General features: G+C 38.1%; 1 protein-coding gene across 1 annotated transcript; it reads left to right on the top strand.

Annotated features, from left to right (window-relative positions):
* The first annotated feature begins 15,357 nt into the window (after positions 1-15,357).
* Positions 15,358-25,341, top strand: LOC127118632 (glycerol-3-phosphate dehydrogenase [NAD(+)] 2, chloroplastic). The gene is made up of 9 exons (XM_051048862.1): positions 15,358-15,833; positions 16,285-16,421; positions 16,525-16,630; positions 17,848-18,049; positions 18,157-18,244; positions 18,619-18,766; positions 24,436-24,585; positions 24,662-24,811; positions 25,021-25,341. The coding sequence occupies exons 1-9, from the start codon at positions 15,444-15,446 to the stop codon at positions 25,033-25,035; spliced, it is 1,386 nt and encodes a 461-aa protein (XP_050904819.1). The 5' UTR covers positions 15,358-15,443; the 3' UTR covers positions 25,036-25,341.
* Positions 25,342-25,681: the final 340 nt, after the last annotated feature.

Here is a 25,681-nt window from a genome sequence, read left to right as displayed (position 1 = left end):
CTTTCGTCCTATGACGTCTGACTGAGTTTTCTCCTTCTCCGTTGGTGTCGATAAACGTTGAGTTTCCCTTTCGTCCTATGACGTCTGGTTGAGTTTTCTCCTTCTCCGTTGGTGTCGATAAACGTTGAGTCTCCCTTTCGTCCGCTGGCGTCTGGTTGAGTTTTCTCCTTCTCCGTTGGTGTCGATAAACGTTGAGTCTCCCTTTCGTCCTATGACGTCTGGCTGAGTTTTCTCCTTCTCCGTTGGTGTCGATAAACGTTGAGTCTCCCTTTCGTCCTATGACGTCTGGCTGAGTTTTCTCCTTCTCCGTTGGTGTCGATAAACGTCGAGCTTCTCCCTTTCGTCCTATGACGTCTGGTCGAGTCTTCCCATTCATTCATTAATGATTGGTTACCTCTCCGTTGGTCTTGGTAAACGTCGAGTTTTTCCTAGTCGTCCTATGACGTCTAGTTGTACCTTTCCCCAAGTTGGTTCACCTCTCCGTTGGTCTTGGTAAACGTTGAGTTTTTCCCATTTCGTCCGCTGACGTATGGTTGTATATCTCTTTCCATTCATCCGATGATGATTGGTTACCTCTCCGTTGGTTTCGGTAAACGTTGAGTTTTGCCCATTTCGTCCGCTGACGCATGGTTGTATCACTATCCCCGCCTTTCATCCGATGATGTCTGGTTACCTCTCCGTTGGTTTCGGTAAACGTTGAGTTTTTCCCATTACGTCCGCTGACGTATGGTTGTATCCTTTCCTGGTTATCCCCAGTAGAGTTGACTTACCTCTCCGTTGGTCTTGGTAAACGTTGAGTTTTTCCTAGTTGTCCGCTGGCATCTAGTTGAGATTTCTGTTCCCCATTCATCGTGTGTCGATGTCTAGATGTGGTTGTGCTTTTGAAGAGAAGATAGAAAAGGAAAAAACAACAAGAAAAATTCCCAGCAGTGTGCAAATTTCTACGGTTCTTGGTATTCAATCCCTGTTTACCCTGAAAGTCTGACAGCCGTTGCTCTCATCCATTCGGGTTCCCAGTTGATTGAATAGGGGCAGCTGTAGCACCTCAAATTTGCACCCTATCATTTTGTACATTCATTTCATATTAGGTCATAGCATAACATAGGCCACTGCATAACATTGCATTGTCCTTTGCCCAAGTGCAAGCTCAGCTGAAGAACTAGGTCAAACTGGTCAGAAGAATCAGTCAAACAAGCCACCAAGTGCCATTTTCATTGAAACAAAGCCCTATGGTTGATTTATCAAGTTCATATGGTCTAAGGATCATTGTGAAGTGGTTTGGTCAAAGATTGGATGATCAAAGCTCAACAGTCAAGCTGAATTTCTTCAGAAACCCTAGAAAGTCAACTGTGGTCAACTGTGCCTGATTTTATGGATTGGAAGGTGTGAGATGGTTTGAAAGGCCTCATTCATGTCCATACAAGTCTCATTTGACATATCAAAGACCAAGGTTGAAGATTTGGAGGTCAGACAAGAAGTTTCCTAAAATGGCAGGTGACCTGTAATTTCAGCTGCCCAAAATGGAAACTTTTTCTCCTCAAAATTACTTCATCATACAAGCTTCAAATGGAATTTTGTCCAACATGAAAGTTGAAGATCTTGATCTCACCATTCCAAAAAGTCCAAGAACTTGAAATTCCCATGTGTGGTTAGCAAGATATGGTCCAATCATTTTCAGAAAATGCCCGAAATCAAAGTGCCATAACTTTCACATGGAGTGGCCAAATTGGATGGTTTTTCTTTGAGCAAATCACATTTAATGTGTACTTTCATAATCCATCATCACATTTTGCCAAAAGCATTCACATAAAAAGGTCAATTTTCAAGTGCATTAATTAAAATCCAAGGGCAAAATGGTCCAATTTGAGAAATATTTGGAATTTTGAAATGAGACTTTTTGCAACAATTTCTAAATATCATTTGTGACTTGTTTGAACCAAGTTTGGACAGAAAAATCAGCTGCATTAACCAAGGGCATTTTGGCCACACTTGAAAATTGCACATTAACACTAATCATGTACATTTTGCTAATCTTAATTAATTTGTGATTAAGCATTGGTATAAATAGATAATTGCAACTGTATTCATTAAGCACTAATCATTTTTCAAGATCCAAACAGAAAATCACAAAAAACTCTCTCAATTCTCTCACTTTTTCTCCATTGTTCATAAACTTTTTTTCTCAAATTCATCAATAATTCATCAATTTTCGTGCGATTTCTTTGTGGATTCTTCATGTGCAGGTAAGATTGAACTTCTGTTGAAGCATTTGGAGGTGTAAATCGAGCAAAAACTCCAGCTGCTACAAGCTTGCTCTCACATGGCAGTTGCGATTTTCCACTGATTCAAGCATTGTTGAGCTAGGAGATCATCACCAATCACCTTCATAAGCAACATACGCGAACTGTTTCACAAAATCGAAGCCAAAAACGCCAAGAACACGAGCTGCATAATCACACGGTAAAATTTCGAACCTTCTAATCTTTGAAATCTTGATATGCATCTTGTAGTGCGTTGAACATAGATCGTTTTGGCGTTTGAACCACGCAATTTCGTCCACTAATCATCGAGATATCATGAATTAAAGTTTACGCGTCAAAGCTTCTTTCGATCGGATCTTGATACATGTTGATCTTTAGACAATTTCGTGGACATACTCGTAATCTACGTTGAAAGAGGAAGAGAACGGTATAAGGCACGTTAATTTTTGTTGAGAAAAATTCGAAGCCGTAGCTGGAGCTTGATGAACGCATGAACCGCGATGAAGCTGGAAATTTCTGGGAATTTTTCTGCTACAGATCCGTTTCAGCGCTGGCAGTTTCGAATTTCATGTTTCCCTCTTAATTCCGTCCAACCACAGAGCGCCACGCACATAAACGCTACAGTACCGTGTTTAGCTTGGCTTTGGAATATCACGTTACTGCCATTCAATTAATTAATTCGTATTAACATTAAATAATTATTCAATAATATTACAAAACTTAAAAAATTCATAAAAAATTCAATATTAGTCCAAATTAGGTGGGATTTTTTTTGTTAGTTTCCAAATTTTATCTACTTTTTTTTTGGCATAGTAGTGTAAGTTGTGCCTGGTAGAATTTTGGAATGGTATATTGATATTTGACATGTGTGACATAATTGTATGTTTTGCCATTTTAATCACCAAATACTCATACATTATCCAAAATTAATGAAATTTCATATGATGATTCTTGACACATTTCTGGAGATTTTGGTATATCATTTGTGATTTTTGGATCTCTGGATTGGTAGATATGATTTTTTCTTTTTGAGTGTGACAGTTTGTGTCACACTATGCTATGCTGAGTTCATGAATTAATTTACCATGCTTCCATTAGGCCTATGGCTCTGATTTTTTGCCTGAGATACAATATGTATGTTAACTTTGAACATGATTTTTTGTGGATTTAATTGGTCTATTTTCTAATTGATTTGGATTTTTGATTGCTGTTTAGCATCTTTGGGTTGTTTCTTGTGTAACAAACTTTACATGTGTTGTTGAATGCTCATACTATATCATATGAATGTGAAATTTGATGGAGTGATTCATAACATGTTTAGGTGTAGTTTGGATTTGGTCCCATTAATTTCTTAATTGTTTTCACTGTTTGGCATGTGATTGAAGTTAATGCTCATTTTGTTACCATGTATTGGCTTGTATAAATGTGTCTGGACTTCTTGATTTTCATTGACCTATTTCCTTTTGTCCAATTGAGCTGAAAATTGACATGCTATACATTGAATGTGTCCTGTTTAGGTGTGAATTTTTGTGGAATTAATTGAATTGATTTGATATGCTTTTGAGTGAGATAGTTCTGTTTGGTCATTTGAAGTTGCAAATTACATGATTGATGTTAAATTGTGCATGAAATGATAATGGTGATGGATATGAGCATGGGACCAATTGCATTTGCTTTTAATTTGTTTGAATATGATTTTGGTTGAATTGCACTTGCTGTTTAGAATTTTTTATCCCTTTTGGACCCTAGGCTTGGCCTAGTGGTCTAGTTTCTCACATTTGGTGTGGATTTTCAGGTTGAAATGCAAAAGGCTTAAAGGAAAAAGTGCAAGTTGATTAAATTGAGTTTTGTTGGATGTTGTAAACTAACATTGGCTTTGTGTTGTAGGTTTGATGCTTAAGCTTGAGCTCATGGCTTGCACTTATGTGCATTAATTTGTGTTGTCTGTATAGATGGACTTTTGCTGTTTACTGTTGGTTTGTCTGAGTACTGATGATACTTGATTGATTTCAGGTACATTTAGTCGCTTACAGTTCTTTAAGAACTTGCTTGCTGCTGCTTGGTTGTATAAACCAGTTGAGGTAGACTCTCTATACTTCATGTAGTCTGGAAGACCTGGCCTGTTACTTGGCCAGACAACTGTCTGAAGTCCTCCTTAAGAGGCGATGTCTGTGATTGTTTACTTTTGTGCCAGGCAGGTAAAGACCTCAATGAGGCAATTGGTGGATCAAAGAGATATGCAATCTATCTCCCACTATTCTGTTGAGTCGTCCCTCTGCTCACACCACTGTGTTGATGCATTGGGACACAAACCCAAGATCTTGTACAATGTACAGTTGTGTCAGTGTCTTGAGCGTAGAAGGGTCCCCACATTCTGAACCCACACTCCTTTGTCTGAAGCTCTCCCTGACCAGGGATATGAGCTGTGAAGTCTCATCTTCACTCACCCTTCATCAGCTTCACCTTAGCCCCTCAATGGCAAGGTTAAGAGCTAACCTCACCATGATACAGAGGCTTGTTTGTCGAGGTTGATATGACCCCTCGACTAAAGCCTAGCCTTGATGTTTGAGCCCCTTGTTGGTGTGTTTACTTCATGCTGTATATGTTTGTGTGGTGTGATTGTATCCCCTAGGATTGCTAGACTCCGCGTAGTCTCGTTTGCATGACAATTAAGGTAGCACGGTTCCTTCGTATAGGACTTCCTTTCTTGCTTGAGCTTTCCTAAAACACAAACAAACATTATCCCCTCTTAAGGATACGTTAACTCCTTCTACTACAGGTGAGTAAGTCTCCAAAGGTCGAGCATCAGGTAGATTGCGTAGTGACGTTGTCCACTTAAAAAACACAAACCAACAGGAATAGTTTAGCCGAACTACGGCAACTCTGATTCTCATGTCCAGATGAGATACGTAGGTACGAGATGCGATGTCTTGTCGAGTTTGACTAACAACTAACACTAATTCTTTTCTCTTGCCCTAGTTGCAATCGAGACCTTTCTTCTGCCTGTGTCTTCGTTTTGTGTTGTTGTGTGCTTGGAAGCTGATGTAAGTCCATCGAGTGGCATTCGGGTTCCAGTGTGCGTGTTTTGGTTCGGATGCTGATGTAAGCCCAGTGATTGGCATTCAGGCTCCACGTTTGCCTTCTTGTGTGTGTTTTGGTTCGGATGCTGATGTAAGCCCAGTGATTGGCATTCAGGCTCCACGTTTGCCTCTTTGTGTGTGTTTTGGTTCGGATGCTGATGTAAGTCCAGTGATTGGCATTCAGGCTCCATGTTCGCCTTCTTGTGTGTGTTTTGGTTCGGATGCTGATGTAAGTCCAGTGATTGGCATTCAGGCTCCACGTTTGCCTTTGCCTGTGTTTGTTTGTGTGCGTGTTAGCCGAGCTACGGATGCTCTGATTCTCCTTCGTCCAAAGGAGATACGTATGCATAGGATGCGACATCCTAGCGAGCATGTGTCGTTTCCCCAGTCCGAACTACTTTGACTCTGATGTCTATGCTTGATAGACTAAGTAGGCCCAGGATACGATGTCCTGCCGAGTCAGTATTATTTGTTTTCTTGTGTCTCCTTCAGCCTGTATAGATGTTTATTTGAGCAGTGTTTTAGCAACCATTTTCCTTCCTTTAGTGCGTGGATCCCGTCGAGTACGACGGATGCGTAGGGGTGCTAATACCTTCCCTTCGCATAACCGACTCCCGATCCCATTCTCTTTGGTCGCGAGACCATGTCTTTTCCAGGTTTACTCTGAGCGTTTCCTTTCCCCCTTTTGGGATAAATAACGCACGGTGGCGGCTCTGTTGTTCTTGTTTTCCCGCCGGTTTTTCGCGTAATGCGACACCTATCTCCATTACTCTATGCTTTCAATATGAATGCTCTGAATGTATAAGGTATTATCGTTAGGTTTTGCATGTGGGCACATTTTTTAGTATGTATGTCATGCCTTGATGTGTGGATCCTTGCCCCCTGACTTTGAATTTGATACCCTTTTGATGCATGTGTTTGACAAGAGGTTTAGGCCTCCTACCCTTGGTTGCTTTTTGTGAGCTTTTTGTGAATTTTAATGGCATGATTTGGGGGCAACTCTTGATTACCCTATCTTGTTTCTCTAACCTGTTTGTTGAGTTTTGTTTTGTGAGGGCTCATATGACTCATGCAGAGATGGCTTGCCTGGTGTTCCACTTTATTTGTGGGATACCACCTGGAGGTTTATCCCGATTACCTGTACTGACTCGCTTTCTTTGATGGTGCTAGCTTGAGAGATCTCTGGGTTTCTTATCTCTTTATTTGCTGTTGCTTCGGATCTTTATCCGTGTGGTAGATCTCTTAACCCCCTTTATCTTTCCCGCATTTTACTACTTTTTGCCTAAAGACCTCCATGAAGAGGCAATTGACGGATAAAAGGGATCAATAGTCAATCCCCCGTTATTCAGTGCGTCGTTCTTTAAGATCACACTACGTGTCGATGCTTCAGAACAAAAACCCCAGATCTTTTGTCCGGTCAGTCAGTGGAGAGGGTTCCACCTTTCTGAACCCCCACTTTTTGTCATGAGCTCACCTTGTCCAGGGTTAAGAGCTATGAGGTCTTATCCTCATTACCCTTTTTGCATGAGCATCCCTAAAACACAAACAAACTCATTGATTTTTCTTCTCCTAAGAACACGTTTACTCCTTCTACTACAGGCGAGTAAGTCTCCAAAGGTCGAGCATCCGATAGATTGCGTAGTAACGTCGTTCATCCCAAAACTTAACCCGTAGTTAGCCGAACTACGGCTTGCTCTAATTCTCATTCCAGATGAGATACGTAGGCATAAGACGCGACGTCTTAGCGAGCACACACTCCCTCCTAACCCATAGGTAGCCGAGCTACGAAGACTCTGATTCTCATATTCATATGGGATACGTATGCAGTGGATGCGACATCCGTACGAGTCATTTCCTTTTGACCCTTTTTTTTAGTAAATAGTACATTAGATATACACACACCCTTTAAACAAGAATAACAAAAGTGGATCACGTAGAGTATTACGGATGCGTAGGGGTGCTAATACCTTCCCTTCGCATAATCGACTCCCGAACCCAAGATTTGGTTGCGAGATCTTGTCTTTTCCTTTCCTTTTTCCAGGTTTACTTCGAGAGTTTCCTTTCCCTCCTTTGGGATAAATAACGCACGGTGGCGACTCTTCTGTCTTTTCTTTTTCGCCGGTTGTTTTTTTTCCGCAGGTAGGTTGCGACAATAGGATTACCTAAAGCATTTCAATATATTAATAAGATATGTGAATCTCTTTTGCATGTCGGTAATGGTTTCATTATGCTTCATACGAAAGAGTTCAAACTCTTGATTCAAAGTATTGATCCTAGCTTATTTGACTTCATTAGTTCTCTCATGGGCAACTTCTAGTGTGTCACACATAACCTTGGCAATTCCACAACGAGAGACACAATAATACTCATCAACACCTAATGTGGATATGAGAATATTTTTTGCTTTCCAATCATGAGACCACAACTTCTTATCATTATCATTCCATTGATTTTCTGGTTTGGGTACGATGACGCCTTCACCATTGGTCATTGTAATTTGATTAGGACCATTGGCAATGATGTCCCATACACCCTTATCAATGAATTTGATATGGATATGCATACAAGCTTTCCAATAGCCATAATTTTTGCCGGTAAAAATAGGTGCTCTATTATGAGCCCCTTTCGGTTTGGTATCCATTATCTAATAAGCAAATCTTAAGACCGGAAACAACCGGATCTCGTGATACCACTTGTTAGACGATAGGCCTAGATCTAGAGGGCGTGAATAGATCCTAAATTAAAATTTTATTTAAAACTTTGATTTAGAAAAATTTATGGTGCGAAAGCAAGTTTAAAGTATTTCCCAGATCCAAAATCGTCTAACCGAACCTTCTATTGAAAACTCGGATATTCGTATGAGTACCAATGGTATGATAATAATTCACAAGTTGATTTATTAATTCTTCAAGCACTAAATTGAATACTCTACTATAGTAACTATCTATCTCCAATGTCAACAACACACTAAAGACTAGTTTACATAATTTGTCAAACACTTTCCGTGCAATCAACAAAATTTGGATATTAGTATAGTGTTTGTAGTTTTTAAAAGCCAATCACTACCAAATGGTAAGTGATTACTACAACAACACAATTTAACAAATAATTCAAAAGTTATTATCCAAACAATGTTGATTAAGAGATTAAAGTGATTAACAATTTGTGAACCGAAAAATAAACAAGATAGAGATAGATAGAGAAAGAGATAGTGCACAAGGATTTGTTTAGGCAGTTCCCTAATCGACCTCGCTATAGGTACGTTTGCCCTCAATTCGAATTCAAATTGAGATATTAATATAATAAATCTTACTTTGCAAAAGTATCAATACAAGAGATGAGAAATCAAATCCCACAAACCCTAGGTTTGTTCTTGACTCTAGAACCTCCAAAAACCTTGATCAAAGCTTGATCAAGTCACCAACAATGTCGCTTCAATTCACCTGTTGTTGCTACTTCCTTGCATGACATCCTTGTCTCAATCAAGGCTTTCACCCGGATGAATTAATCCCAAGCGCACACTTGTTGAACCCAAGATTTGTCAATGTGATCCATCATTTCACGATACTCCCTTACCGACACACCTAGTCTCAAGGATTTCACTCGATCGGATCCAAATTGCACAATCTTGATCAAAACCTTTAAACCCTAAAGATCTTGAAGGAAAACCCCAAACCTATTTTTAGGGGTGGCAAAACGGGCTCAGCCCGCTGGGCATGCCCGTTTTGCCCGCACTTTTGTGCGGGACGGGCCAAGGATTTAGGCCCTCACCCTCAAATGTGTCCGCCCCGCCCCGTCCCGTTTTTTTCGCGGGCTTTTGCGGGCACGTGTATTTACATAAATTTTTGCATTTTTAGGCTTAAAGAGTACAGTGCCCGCGGGCTTTCCCCGCCCCACCCTCACTTTTTTGCGGCGCGGGTCTAAGTTTTAGGCCCACATCCTCAACTATGACCGCCCCACCCCGCCCCGTTTTTTTGCGGGCTTTTGCGGGGCGGGCCTAAACGGGGCGGGCATGCCCGTTTGCCACCCCTACCTATTTTATTATTTAAACCCCTCAAAGATCGCAATCCAATATTCTCGGTACAACAAACCTAATTGGACATTATCAATCCTAATCTAGATGTCATCCAATCAAAAAATGATTATATGTAGTTTGATTGTGTGTATGCATAAATTGAATTGAAGATGATGGGATGCTTTGAAATCCTGGATCCATGTAGGTTTTACTCACTCTAGAAACCTTACTAGAGAATGATGCATGTATATGTATTTATATATGTGAAACTCATAAGAGGCAAAAGGAATGCAAAAAGGAATGAGAACAAATGTAATTTTTCAAAAAATTTAACCAATAGGTCGACCTATACGAATCATGTGTTGACCTATTCAAGTCATGTATCGACCTATTGGAAGCATGTGTCGACCTGTAAGGTTATGTGTTGTCCACAGGTCGACCTGAAGACTCAACACATGAGACAGAAGCTGCAGGCTTTAACACTACAGCGTATGTGTCGACCTATACCATTTATGTATCGACCTGAAGCTTTAAAAATTCATCTATAGGTCGACATGTAGTCGTATGTGTCAACCTATAATTATGATTTTTCACTTTAAACAAGTTTCTTATGCACAACACACTATTTTGATGCACAAATATTTTCTAGGCCATTTACAACAATGTTGACATGTTTCCTAATGCAAGAACGCTAAAATGCACAGCTAGACTGGATGATACCGTCCAATGTACATAAACGTTACTTCCTAGTTTTGACATCATGCAAAACATATCTAAAAGGAAGAATGCACTCACATCTTCAATAGCGTATGCACCTTTGATTTTGCTTTTAATCTTTGTCTCCTTCACTCATTTTCACCTTCGATTACAATTCCACCTTCAAATCATCTTCAAATGTTGTCTCTTTCACTTGCTCTCTCCTTTGCATTCGCCTTTGTTTGTCTGCTAGGGTTTGGAAATGATAACAAAATGAATTTGATCTTAAAGACTCCAATTTTAACTTTAATTAATATGCACATCAACTTATTTATCTCCACATCAGTGCCTAATTTCCACATCAACGCCATATGATAATTTAATTTGACTTTGACTAATGGATCTAACAAAAAGGAAAAATGTGATACATTATTAATAGATAAATGAGCAAATTGGTCTTTTTAAAAGATAAAGAACCAAAATGGATCCTGAGGTAAAGATAAGGGACAATGAAAGTACTAAGCCATCTTATAAATATGTCTTACATTAATGTTAAAGTTTCCATAAATTATAAGGCAAAAAGTATTTTAGTTGGTCTACAGTTCGTGCGATTTTTTTGTACTCTGGAATGATGCGCTCAAATATTGTAACATTTCTTTTGCAAATTGCCAAACCCTACCTATAAAATGCTATTTGCATAAAAAGAACACAACCTAATATAATTTCAACTTAAAAACATCGTAATCTACTAAAACCTAAATTATTAAATCTAATTAACTAAGGCCTGTTTGTAGACATGGCAACAAAACTCGTATCTGCGGGTACCCACTCGAACCTGCCCCATTGATAATTTAGAAAATTTTAGTTTGATAATTTATAATACTAATTGTTTTATTAGTATATTGATACTTTGGTTTGGATTTTATCATTTGAAATATTTGTTAGACGATAGGCAACAATATAGAGAGGGATGAATAGATCCCAAGTTAAAAAACTGTACAAAAATTGTTTTGAAAAATTTAACGGCTAGTGGAAGTGACCCGGATCGAATCGTCTAAACCGAGTCGCTATCGAAAAGCTCAGATATGCGTATATAGAATCAAGTTATGATAATGAGAACAAATTTGATCAAAATAAATTATGATCAAAATAAATTATCGAACACCTTGTGTGCAATCAACTTAGTTTAGAGTTTTGTATGGTTCTACTGATTTGCAAATCTAACCACAATCTAATAAATTATGATCAACTAAACAAAATCTTTTTCAAAAGGTTATAAAAAAGTTTAACCCAATATATTGATCGCACAATCGATGAAATCAATAATTTGCAAATGAAAAGTAATATATATATATATATATATATATATATATATATATATATATATATATATATATAGAGAGAGAGAGAGAGAGAGAGAGAGAGAGAGAGTACACACGAATTTATTTAGGCAATTTCCTAATCAGCCTCGCTCTGGGTACGTCTGCCCTCAATTCGAACTCGAATTGAGATAATGAAATTTAACCTTACTTTGTAAAAGTCGTTTACAAGAGAAATATAGTAATGCAACCCTACAAACCTTATGTTTGATGTTGATTCTAACACTTTCTCTTCCCTTGATTTGAGCTTGATCAAGTCACCAAACAATACCAATTTGATCCATTGTCTCACGCCACTCCTTTGCAAGAAACCATGTTCTTCAAAGTTTTCACTCGATCGAATCCAATTTGCGTAAACTTGTCCAAAACCTTCAAATCCGTATTTGATCTTGAAGGAAAACCCCAACTTGGTTTTCTTATTTGAAATCCCAAATATCCTCAATCCAATTTACAATTCAACAACCTAAATTGGACATTATCAACACTGATTCTAGATTCTAGATGACACCCAAACAAAAAATAATTATGGGTAGTTATTTTGTGTGTATGCATAGAACGTATGTTGAAGATGAAGAGAACTCTTTGATAATCCTGGTTTCGTATCTTGAAATAATGCATGTATGAAGTATTTATACGCGTGCAAGTTGAAGGCAAAAAGAATGCCAAAGATTTGAAAAAATCATGATTTTTTGGAAAAATATGTTGCACGTGTCGAGCTATGTAAGTCATGTGTCGACATATACATGCGGCACATTAAACATAAGCTACAGGCTTTAAAATTGACCTACATGTGTCGACTCATAGAAGAAATTTTCTTTTATGTGTCAACCTGAAATGCTTTATGTGTCGACAAATCAAACAAAAGCTATAGTCTTTAAAAGTGATCCACATGTGTCGACTCATAACTCGTATATGTCGACACATAAACCTGTTTTTCACATAAAAACCTATTTTTAATACATGAAACCTTTTCTAAACCATGTCAAATATGTTTTTATGCTTCCTAATGCTAAGATGCACATGAAGACTCAGAGGATATCGACATATATACATAAACGCTAAAGTATTCTAGTTTTGACATCATACAAAATACATCTAATGGGAAGGTGCACTCATAATATTTAAAATGTAAAAAAAATTCATAATTGTTTAATTTATTATTTCTAATATTTGTTAGAGTTTAAGACAAATTATTAGTTTGGAAAAATGGCTATTTCGATTTAAAAATTTGATTTTAATGCAGTGATGGGACGAGGCGGGGATACCCGAACCCGTTTGAGACAAATTATTCCCGTTTGGATTTAGGGCAGGGAATGTGTATTTAACTAGGACTCATATTTGAGTATGGGGAAGGCAAGCCCCGACCCTGCCCCGTTACCATACCTACCCATTCAGGATGGTATCCTATTTTAAGTTTTGAAATTTTGAAATTTTGAAAAAGAAAAATTTGTTTCAAACTTAAAAATGAATTTTCACCATAAATGTCTCTTAATCCAAACAATTCATGCTATTAGATTGTAAATTAAGTAAAATACTACAAATATATAATACATTTATTAATTATAATTTTAATAGTGCTTAAAAGTAGTGTTTGTCGATAAATACTTGTCGAAGTGGTAGTCAAAGTGACTGTCAAAATGGTAGTCAATGGTGGTCAAAGTGGTAGTTAATGGTGGTTTTCGGTGGTTGAAGTATTGGTCAAAGGAGTAATCGAAGGTGATGACATCGACAGTTAAAGTAATAGTCAATGGACAGAGTGGTGGTTAAAATGATAGTTAGTAGTTAGATTTATGACTAAAGGTGGATGGAGAGACAATTGAAAGTGATTGAAGTGGTGGTCACTAATGACTTATGATGGTCGAAGTGGTGATTAGGAATGATCATAATTGTCGGAATGATGATCAATAGTAAAAGATGGACATAGTGAAGATCAATAGTAGTTAGAGTGGTTGTTAAAAATGGTTGGAGAAGGTGGTAAGTGATAGTCATAATAATCATCATAAGTGGATGAAATGGTGATCATAAGTGGTGGTTGAAATGGTTATCAGAGTAATGATTAATGTTGATGTCTAGAGTTAAAAACAAAAACAAAAATTATAATTTGATCGGTAGAGAGATGCATTTTATTAAAGTTAGTGAATGTAAAATCCATTCATGCCTCCGTATCAATATGTTACATCCCAAAAGAATTTTTTTAGTGAATTGTATGTCAACACTATGAGTTTAAGCATATGTTAAACTTGCATCGTTCCACTTTCGCCCTCTGCTCTGCATTGAGTTATAAATTAATTTTTATAAAAGTTATATTCTGTCAGGAGAAAAATATGTGTTGTATGTAGAATACCATAAATGTATCTAGTGAAATATATGTGTGCATGATAATATGAAAGAACCGTGCAAGTAGAATGCATGGCTACGAAGTTCATGCACATTCATGCATGACTAAGAAAACCTTATATAAAGAAGTGCAATGTATTATATAGATTAACCATTCAAGAAAAATGCTTAATGTGATTCATAAATTTTATTATGGTATTAAAGCCTATCGATTGGACCTTAGGCCACCCACCGTTTAAATCCATGCACCAAAATCCAAAGTGTTGGGCGTGATAGGGTATATTTGAAAGATCACAAGTCCCAAATTGGTTGGAGATAGAGTCTTGAAATAGTTTATATAGAGTGACACACCTCACCTTACAAGCCAGTTTTATAAGGATGAGTTAGACCAAACTCTAATATAGTATCAGAGTCTGGTCCCCATATAATAGACACAAACTTGAGTTGAGAAGCCAAGAATGCATCTACTTAGGAGTCTCATCCAAACATAAAGGGCACAAATGTCTCAAAAAAGTTGGTTAAATCTTCATCTCCAGGGATGTTATTTTTCGTGAACATCAGTTGGCATATCCAATTATGTTTCAATCAGATTTAACCTCCTCAGGTCATATCTCTACTATTTCTCAGCCTATTCACTTTCCTTATATGCCAAGTTTTCCTGTTTCTCCAGAGTCCACTACAAACTCATTGGTTAGTCTTATTATCCATCAGTTTGTACCTGATAGTTTGTCTACTACTCCATCACAACTGACTAGAATTTATCCTCAGGCTGACACCATCTACTCATCACCTATCAATGTACCTGTACAATATAAAAATCTCCCTAACAGTCCTAGACCTCAGATAAAGTCTTCTCAACCTAATGTTATAGTCAATCCTAACATCATTGTACCACACGTAATCCTTTAATTGATTTAGATATACCTCAATACTCAAATACTCAAGAAATCCCTCTAATAACTAATTATGTAGGGTCCTTATCTCCCTCAATACAAAACACCATTAATTCTGAAGTCTTTCATCTCAATATTGCATTTAGTGTAAATAAAGCTTGCCAATTCACAACTTCTCCATCTAAGTCACAACGAGCTGTTGTCAAGCGCATATTGTGATATCTCAATGATACCATCACAAATGGCTTGCTTCTAGCACATGCTGGCTTGTCTCACAAGTTTTTCCCCCCGCACACATTGAATTGGACATCCACTTTATTCGTTAACGGATTATTGCCAAAAAAAAAAAACTAAAGATAATACTACAACCTTTCTAGAATTGCGATCAAACTCAAAGTGGTCTCATATAATCCTCTTTGAGTATGTAGAATACCATAAATATGTGTGTATGATAACATGAAATAGAATGCATGACCATGCAAACCTTATATAAAATAAAGGAGTACAATGCAGGGTAGAGATTAACCATTCAAGCAAAATGCTTAATGTGATTCACAAATTCTATTATATACACAATTTATTTTAATTTTTCACTATTCATATATACGCTGTATTAAAATCAAATTCTTTTTAAATTCAAAAAGTTATATTTTTTTCGAAAGGATAATAATAATAAAAAAGGGATCATCTTAATGTTAGCATTTTCCAAAAACACCTAGTCTGAATTTTTTCTTCATACATAAAGGGTAGAGTCAGTTTATTTTCCTCGTCAAAGTTTGAAAATGGCTTCCATAGTATTGGAACCATCATCTCATTCTTATTCACATCCCTTACACCAAACAACAACAACAACAACAACAAACCCATTCTTTCCTCCAAAATTTCATTTTCTCAACAACAATGCTTCCAAATTCTACCCCTTCCCTTCAAAATCCACCGTTTTCCTCACGCTTAGTACTTCCCCTAACAACATCACACATACACATACTCCTTCTTGTACAAGAACTGATTCCCCTTCTCCTACTCAACAGCCTGACCCGGTTATGGAAACCGGTCTTGACCCGACCCGGGACCGGAGAAGAGTCGTGAGGGTTGCGTGGGAGAAACTGGTTCGTTGGTCTAGGTCTTGGCGCTCTAAGTCCAACACTGATGTGCTCCAACGCACTAAAAAGGTTTATTCATTTTCTTCCTTTTTGCATTTTTTTATTTGGAAACTTGTTCAAAAATTAGTTGCAAACTGTTCGTTACTGCTATACAGCCATTACTGTCGCAACACGTGTACCGATTCAAATTGCGATAAGCCTTTACGCGACCGTATTGGAAGTTTGTAAGTTGTAGGGTGTAGTGAAGGTTTTAAATCACTTATGTTCTAATTCTTTATATTGCGGTTAAATGATGTCAATGATGTTTATATTGCGGAGAGTTGTGGTTAAATGATGCCAATGGTGTTTATATTGTTGAGAATTGCGGTTAAATGATGCCAATGATGTTTATATTGCGGTTAAATGATGACTCGTGATGTTTATGTTGCGGAGAATTGCGGTTAAATTGTTTATATTGCGTATGATGTTTATTCAGTTTGTGTTGTGGCTTTTATGTAACGGTTTTGTTGTTGGTGAATAGGTTGTAGTGCTTGGAGGGGGATCATTTGGTACAGCAATGGCTGCTCATGTTGCGAATAGAAAGGATCAGTTAGAAGTTGTGATGCTTGTTCGAGATTCTCAAGTTTGCTCGTCTATCAATGAGACGCACTGCAATCGGTAGCTAGTTTCTTTCACACTTGTTAATTTATGAACTGTTGTGGTCATTTAATATCATCAGCCAGTTCTATTGTGTGAGAATTTGCTCTTTTATCTTTTGCAGTAACTACTTTCCGGATCACACACTGCCGGAAAATGTAATTGCAACAACTGATGCAAAGTCTGCTTTGAGTGATGCAGATTACTGCTTGCATGCAGTGCCTGTTCAGGTCATTTGATTTTGCATCTCTTCTTCCTTTATTTTGGATAGTACTTTTAGTATTCATAGTTTTAAATTGCTGTATGATATATGTTATGGAGGCCACTGTAACTGTGCTGAACACAATTGCATCCGTATTTGTCCTTTTTTTTTTCTCTCTCTCTGTAATATCAAAAGATCATAGCATAACTGCAACTGTAGTTTAAAATCTTGTTATTTTTGTTTCTTCATCCAAGATGAGTCTTCGCAGTAAAATAAAATACACTTGATGAACATTATGGCAGAATTGGATAGAAACATAGTCTTGGATAAAACATTATGGTGGAATTTTATCCATGGAGCCAACCATACTTAGTGGAATAAGGTTTAGTTGTTGTTGTTGATGAACTTTAGCATTTGGAAAATATGTCACCATCTGAGTCCAGAGTAGTCAATAACGGGATAGTGGAGCGATGTGGAGGCTGGCCGCTATGAGAATAGCCTTAGCGGATGCAGAACAGAGTAGCAGCTTCTATAGGGCAAATAGCGGGGAGCAGGAGTGGTTTCTGGCCCGCTATCTTTTTCCACTTCGAAAAACTGAAATTACCCCTTAAATTTAAAACATTGTAAGTGTAATTTTGGGGTTTCCCATCAATTTTGAGTTCCTCTTCAACCCTAACCTTCCTTCATTCATCGATTCTGCACTTTGTTTCTTTCTTTGGAAGTTCCAGCAAACAAACCATGCGTAACATTTCCCTCCTCTCGGCAATTCGTTCTTCAGCCGCAGCAGCCGTTGTCGTTCCTCCCTCTGCTCTTCGTTCTGCAGCAGCCGTCATCGTTCCTCCTTCTCTTCGCTCTGCATCTATCGTTTCTTTTTTCTTCTGGTTGTTTTTTATCTTCTCAGTTTGTCTTTTATTCACATTTTCTTCAGGTTGGTTCTAACTTTTTCTTCTCCGTTTTTTCTGTGTCAACCGTTCCTCCTGTTTTTCTTTTTCTTCTCTGTTTTACTTCTATACATGATGATCCTCTTTTTCTTCTTTGCAACCTTGTGCTTTTATTTATGAATCTTGTATTAGTTGAGTTTTTTGTTTAATTTTACATTAAACACGTGTTTATAGTTATTCATGTAATTTGTCTAAAATATGATCAAATAGCAGTCATCCTGCTATCATATTATTGGGATCAACCGCTCCACGCCGCTATCCGGAATTGACTACCATGGCTGAATCTTTCTTTCTGATATTGCAGTTCAGCGCAGCATTTCTTGAGAGTGTTGCTGATTATGTTGATCCAGGCTTACCATTCATATCTCTCAGTAAAGGCCTGGAGCTTAATACACTAAGGATGATGGCTCAAATTATTCCTCAAGCACTACGAAATCCTCGCCAGCCTTTTGTTGCACTGTCAGGGCCTTCTTTTGCTCTGGAATTGATGAATAAGCTGCCTACAGGTTACAATGATATTGCTACTTACCTGTGTTAATATGTTTGTTTGAGTATGCGTTTGATAGCATGGAGGCCAATAATTTATGTCATTCGGTTCCATTTTAAAATACAGCGATGGTCGTGGCATCCAAAGATAAAAAATTGGCAGATGCAGTTCAGCAGCTACTAGCTTCAAATCGATTAAGAATCAGTACATCAAGGTACCTTCAGTAGATTCATAAATGAAATTGACTTCTTTCCATCTTTGTTTAGACCAATGATTTAAAAACTGAACTGAAGATCGAACCCATAAAATCTTCGAACCAATGTTCAAACGGCTGAATTGGATGACTATAAAATAGATAGAAGTATACAAATAAAAATGAACTGGTTGAATTGGGCTGATCTGGTTCTGACAGATTAAAAACCAATCATGCTTGAACCAACAGATTGACCAATTCAACGGGTCGACCCAGTTCTTACAACACTATTTAATCTTTGTATTTCTCTCTGATGCTTGATATGTCGAACAACTACATAGAGAAGTTTTGATGTAAATGTTCAGCTTGTAATCTCTGATAAGTGATAACTACAGTGATGTTACAGGAGTAGAAATAGCAGGGGCCCTCAAGAATGTGCTGGCAATAGCAGCTGGGATTGTAGAAGGTATGAATCTTGGTAACAACTCAATGGCTGCTCTTGTCTCTCAGGGCTGTTCCGAAATACGGTGGCTAGCAACAAAGGTAAAAATGATCTCTGTTAACAAATGATTTCATATGATGTTAGATATGGTAAGGTGTATAGCAGAAAACGTGGGAGGAGAGGTGGAGAGAATATTCCCTAATTCCTACAGCTAGCTAATTCTGTTAGAGTGCACATGGGATCTGCCAGCTGGCAGATAGGAGAGAGAAATCAGATCTCTCAATATATGCAGAGAGAATGTTCTCATGTCAGTATGCTTGATTTGGATAAATTCCTACCTAGGAGAGCCAAGGCCTCTCGAAGAGCCTCTTCCATTTTCCATTTTTCTAGCTTTCTTCTTTATTTTTCTTGCTGAATCCTGTAATGAGCTAGATCCCATATGAACTCTAGCTCCTTTTATAGTAATACAGACATCTTTTCAGCATCATTATTACTGTTTTATTACTATTTCTGCTAGATTACTAGAGTGATCCTATCATTTTGGTATCTAGAGCCTTGGTTTCATTTACCTTGTGTATGGTAATTACGAGAAGCATCATGGAAAAACGTGTAGAATTGATTGAGCAGTGGATGGGTAACATGGAAGCATCCATGGAACAAATTCGTCAGCTAGTATTAGATCAACAAGCGAGACCACAAATCACGGTTGATCAAATACGACAGATCGTGCAGGAGAGACGACCACGACGTCACCGGCGTAATGGAGACGAGGATGGAGACGATGACGAGGGTAGCGATCTTAGTTCAGCGTCAATAAGATCGAGACCACGACACCGTCACGGGAACGACGATAGGAGAGGAGGAATCTTTGGAGGGAGAAGACGATTGGAGATTCCGGTGTTTAAAGGAGAAGACGTGTATGGGTGGTTGGTGCGAGTTGAGCGATATTTTCGCATTTACGAAATTCGTACACAAGAGAAGGTGGACGCTGTGGTTTTGGCGATGGAAGATCGAGCTCTAAACTGGTTTCAATGGTGGGAAGAACAAGCACCATTGAGGACTTGGGAGGAGTTCAAATTAGCTGTGATTCGTAGGTTTCAACCGGGGTTGCTGAATAACCCATTAGGACCCTTGTTGAGCCACAAACAGAAGACGACGGTGAAGGAATACAGGGATAAGTTTGAATTATTGGTAGCTCCTTTAAGAAGAGAAGAAAGAGGGATGTTGGACTCCATTTTCTTAAATGGTTTGAAAGAAGAAATCCAGGCTGAATTGAAGTTATATGATAGTCAGGATTTGGCAGAGATAATGGATCGAGCATTGTTGATTGAAGAAAAGAATGAGGTGGCAGGAAGAAGGAGTACTGGCTGGAAAGATAGAGGGGGGACTTATAAGTTCAAAGATCCTGGAGATATGAGTAACCCTAAGAAGGAGAGTGAAAGAGGGGAACAGGATACCATGACAGAACTAGGGGAAGAAGATTAGATCCTGCAGAGCTGGAAGAGAGGAGTAAAAAGGGGTTATGTTTCAAATGTGGAGATAAGTGGAACAAGGACCATACTTGCAAATTCAAGAATATGGTCTTGAAACTTTGTGAAGAAAGTAGTGGGGGGGAAGCTGAAGAAGCAGAACCAGACAAGGAATCAGAAAGTGAGGAGGCAGAGAAAGAAGAATTGAAAACTTTGCAATTGTCTTTGCAAAGTAAGGAGGGATTTACTTCAAACAAATCATTTAAGGTTTGGGTGACTGTGAATGAAAAGAGGGTGCTGACTTTGATTGATTCAGGAGCAACAAGTAACTTTATTGATTCTAAGTTGGTGTCAACCTTAGGGTTGGATGTGAGTGAAACTCCAGTTTATGTGATTGAAGTAGGAAATGGTGAAAAAGTAAGAAATCAAGGGGTCTGTGCAGGGTTGAAATTCCAGCTGCAAGACATTGAATTTCAACAACATTTCTTTTTGATGGATTTAGGTGGGACTGACATGGTACTAGGTATGGATTGGCTGGCCAGTTTAGGAGACATTGAAGCAAATTTTGGTGAATTGTGTCTGAAATGGGAGAAAGGAGATCAGAGGTACAGCATACAAGGTGACCCTGCCTTGTGTACTAGACAAGCTTCATGGAAAGCTATGTTAAAAGCTCTGACAGATGATGGAGTAGGGTTCTACCTGCACTCAAGTGAAACCACACCAGTTGATGTCACAGCTAAACTGGTGGAATGGGAAGAGCTACTCAAACAATTTGAGGATGTGTTTAATTTACCAACAGGATTACCACCCCCCAGAGAACAGGATCATGCTATACCCCTCAAATTAGGTGCTGATATTCCTAACATCAGACCTTATAGATATCCCTTTTACCAAAAGAATGAGATAGAGAAGATTGTGAAGGAAATGTTGCAGGCAGGGATCATAAGACATAGTACCAGCCCTTTTTCAAGCCCAGTTTTATTGGTCAAGAAAAAAGATGGAGGCTGGAGATTTTGCACTGATTACAGGGCCTTAAACAAGGTCACCATACCAAATAAATTTCCTATACCAGTGATTGAAGAGTTATTGGATGAGTTAGGAGGGGCAGTGATATTTTCTAAACTAGATTTAAAATCTGGTTACCACCAAATCAGGATGAGGGAAGATGATGTAGCCAAGACAGCTTTCAGGACTCATGAGGGTCACTATGAGTATTTGGTTATGCCTTTTGGACTAACCAATGCTCCTTCAACTTTTCAAGCATTAATGAATGAAGTGTTGAGGCCTTATTTAAGAAAATTTTGCTTAGTTTTCTTTGATGACATACTGGTTTACAGTAAAGGGAGGGAGGAGCACAAGCAACATTTGACAGAAATTCTGAAAGTACTAAGAGACCACAAGTTGTTTGCAAATAAGAAGAAGTGTTATTTTGCACAGGGGGAGGTTGAGTATCTTGGGCACATCATTTCTGGAAGAGGCGTAGGGAAATTTGTGAAGAATTATGGGAAAATTGCTTGGCCTCTAACCCAATTACTCAAGAAGGATAGTGTTTTATGGAGTAGGGAGGCTCAAGAAGCTTTTGAGAAGCTTAAAGAAGCAATGACTACCATACCAGTACTAGCTATGCCAGACTTTGACAAGGAGTTTATCTTGGAAACTGATGCATCAGGTAAGGGGATAGGTGCTGTCTTGATGCAAGAAGGGAGGCCTATTTCATATATGAGTCAGACCTTGTCTGACAGAGCTCAGCAGAAGTCAGTTTATGAGAGGGAGCTCATGGCTATTGTAGTCTCAATTCAAAAGTGGAGACCCTATTTACTAGGGAGACATTTCAAAGTTCATACAGACCAGAAAAGTTTAAAGTTCCTCACTGAACAGAAACAATGGGAGAAGAACAACAGAAGTGGATTTCAAAACTGTTAGGTTTTGATTTCGAAGTAAAATACAAGCCAGGAAAGGAGAACAATGCAGCTGATTCTTTGTCAAGACAGATGCAGTATGTGCACATCACTACTATTCAATGTGAGGCTTGGGAAGGTTTAGAGGAGGAAGTACAAAGTGATGATAGGTTGAAATTGGTGGTGCAAGCCTTATTAGCTGATCCTTGCAGCCAAGAGGGGTTCCAGCTTAAAGGAGGGAGACTGTATCATGAAGGCAGAATTGTAATTCCAAAAAATTCACCCAGAATTTCTTGGATTCTGCATGAGTTTCATGACACAGCTGTTGGAGGGCATTCAGGGTACCTCAGGACTTACAAAAAAATTGCTGGTGTGGTGTATTGGGAGGGGATGAGAAAAAGAATACAAGAGTATGTCAAGGCTTGTGAAGTTTGCCAAAGAAACAAGTATCAAACTTTGAGTCCAGGAGGGTTATTACAACCTCTACCTATACCAACACAGACATGGAGTGACATTTCCATGGATTTCATAGGAGGGTTGCCCAAGGTCCAAGGAGTGGACACTGTGATGGTGGTAGTAGATAGGTGGACAAAGTATGCTCACTTTCTCCCTGTAAGTCATCCATACACTGCTAAAAACATTGCTGAACTGTTCATCCAGGAGATAGTAAGGCTGCATGGATTCCCTAGTTCTATAGTGTCTTGACAGGGACAAGGTGTTTCTAAGCAATTTCTGGTCTGAGTTGTTTAAACAAGCAGGTACTAGATTAAAATACAGCAGTGCTTACCATCCTCAGTCTGATGGGCAAACTGAGGTGGTCAATAGGTGTTTAGAAACCTATTTAAGGTGTGTGACTGGACTCAAACCAAAACAATGGCCTAAATGGCTGGCCTGGGCAGAATATTGGTATAATACAAATTACCACGCATCCTTGAAAACCACACCTTTTGAGGCCTTATATGGGAGGACTCCACCAGTGTTAGTAAGGGGAGATGCCCAAGTTTCAGCAGTAGATGAGGTAAATAAGTTGACAGCTGAAAGAAATGTTATGATCAGAGAGTTGCAGGAACAGTTGCTAAAAGCTCAAGATGTCATGAGAAATCAGGCAAATAAGCACAGAAGAGAGGTGGAGTATGAGGTAGGAGATATGGTGTTTTTGAAAATTCAGCCCTATAAGTTAAAGAAACTGGCTAAAAGAGTCAACCAGAAGTTAAGCCCCAGATTCTATGGTCCTTATGAAATTCTACAAAAACTGGGAGCAGTAGCTTACAAGCTGAAACTGCCAGAGGACACAAGGGTGCACCCAGTTTTTCATGTCTCATTACTGAAGAAGGCAGTGGCACCTAATGTGGAACCCCAACCATTACCCTCTTGTATGAATGAAGAGTGGCACCTAGAACCAGTGCCTGAGGAAGTTAGGGAGATCAGGAGAAATGAAAGTGGAGAGTTTGAAGTGCTGATCAAGTGGAAGCAGTTACCAGAGTTTGAAAATTCATGGGAACTGGTAGAAAAAATGAAACAGGAGTTTCCAGAATTTATCCTTGAGGACAAGGATAATATTGAAGGAGGGGGTATTGTTAGATATGGTAAGGTGTATAGCAGAAAATGTGGGAGGAGAGGTGGAGAGAATATTCCCTAATTCCTACAGCTAGCTAATTCTGTTAGAGTGCACATGGGATCTGCCAGGTGGCAGATAGGAGAGAGAAATCAGATCTCTCAATATATGCAGAGAGAATGTTCTCATGTCAGTATGCTTGATTTGGATAAATTCCTACCTAGGAGAGCCAAGGCCTCTCGAAGAGCCTCTTCCATTTTCCATTTTTCTAGCTTTCTTCTTTATTTTTCTTGCTGAATCTTGTAATGAGCTAGATCCCATATGAACTCTAGCTCCTTTTATAGTAATACAGACATCTTTTCAGCATCATTATTACTGTTTTATTACTATTTCTGCTAGATTACTAGAGTGATCCTATCATATGATATGAGCAATAAGCTATAAAAACGGATTTCGTGTATTTTGGTTTCACGTTTAGAGCATCCAAAATTGATTTAGGGTGTGTAGAAACATGGTCTTAAAAAGAACATTATGACAGAAGTTAATCCGTGTAGCCAACCCCACTTAGTAGGATAAGGCTTGGTTGTTGTTGTTGATGTGTAGGATTGATTCTGACATGTTTGATTGCTCTGAGTAGAATTGATTATTCTTTTCAGAATTGATTCTACTTGAAGACAGGGTTTGTAACTTTTGAGTCTAATAGTCACTTTATCTTCAAATCACTTTTAGTCAAAATCAATTTTCTTTACCGCAAAACCAGCTTCATATAAGCTACTATAAGTTATTTCTTTGCAACTAATAAATGTAATAACATTAATATTTCTCTTTTCTCTTATTATCTTTTGAAGATGGGTGCTAAGCCAACTACAATAACTGGTCTGTCAGGAACTGGAGACATAATGCTTACATGTTTTGTCAACCTTTCGAGAAATAGAACTGTTGGTGTGCGTCTTGGATCAGGCGAAAAGCTCGAGGACATACTTAATTCCATGAATCAGGTAGTTCTCATTTGCGCCTTATAATATGCAAAATTGAAGTGGCAGTTACTGAAATTAACATCCTTACTCCCCGCAGGTTGCAGAAGGTGTCTCAACGGCTGGAGCTGTGATTGCTTTGGCGCAAAAGTATAATGTAAAGATGCCAGTATTGACAGCAGTCGCTCGTATTATCGACAATGAACTTACTCCTAAGAAAGCTGTTTATGAGTTAATGAGCCTCCCTCAGGTTATTTATTCTTACCCTTCTCTCAGAAGAATTATATTGGTCTTTCTTATTTCACCGATTGTTTGGTTCCACGGTGGAAACTCCTCAACTCAAGTTTAACAAAAGTAGTTTTTACAAAATCTAATGATTGAAAAACATTCTTTTTTCTACCACAGAACCAAACAAACACTTATAATACAAGTTTGATTATTGACAGTTTGTTATCACAGGTTGAAGAAGTGTGAAACCTCCCAAGACATGGTTTATCTACCAGCTACTTTTTAACTGCTGATTGAAAGTCAATTCTTTTTCACCATTGTGCTTCTCTTGCTGTCTGAAGGCTTGGTGATACCAATTTTGAACAATTGGAGTTTAACCATAAAAAGAATTTGAGAAATGTGTAGATTCAGGACAAAGTATATGTATATTCTTACCTTATTAATTCATGTTCAAGATTACCTTTAAATTCCAATGTCATGCATGGAAAATGATAATGTATTGATAACTATAAAATTTAATTATTATAAAATGGTGTTGTCAAATCAGATAAATATTACATATTATTTTGAGTGGCTGCTAATGTATACGAATGTTTAAGGAAGTAAATGAAATGAAATGTTCTATCTGATTAGATTATAATAATTGTCGAGTTAAGCACAATGGAATTAAGAATCGTTTGATGATAAGGATAAAAAGGCTATATAAAATATCTAATACTTATTAAGATAATATTTATTAAGGTAATATGATATGATAAGCTTCAAACAATATAATATGATAAATTATTTATAATATTTATTAAAGTAAGTTACAAAGTCCAAGGGGATAAAATGTAAGTTTGAAAAGAATCAGTGTACTTTTTTTTTCTAAGACATTCAAGTGTATTCAAGT

This window comes from Lathyrus oleraceus, chromosome 2, assembly GCF_024323335.1.
Source record: "Lathyrus oleraceus cultivar Zhongwan6 chromosome 2, CAAS_Psat_ZW6_1.0, whole genome shotgun sequence".
In the NCBI taxonomy this organism is placed as follows: Eukaryota; Viridiplantae; Streptophyta; class Magnoliopsida; order Fabales; family Fabaceae; genus Lathyrus; species Lathyrus oleraceus.
The sequence above is the reverse complement of the archived record's forward strand: the minus strand, read 5'-3'. Positions and strand labels throughout refer to the sequence as shown.

Excerpts from the sequence above, each read along its gene's own strand:
- LOC127118632 (XM_051048862.1), top strand. The coding sequence starts at position 15,444 with ATGGCTTCCATAGTATTGGAACCATCATCTCATTCTTATTCACATCCC. Across the intron at positions 16,422-16,524 it reads AATGAGACGCACTGCAATCG|TAACTACTTTCCGGATCACA; the intron begins GTAGCTAGTTTC and ends TATCTTTTGCAG. Across the intron at positions 18,245-18,618 it reads TTAAGAATCAGTACATCAAG|TGATGTTACAGGAGTAGAAA; the intron begins GTACCTTCAGTA and ends TGATAACTACAG.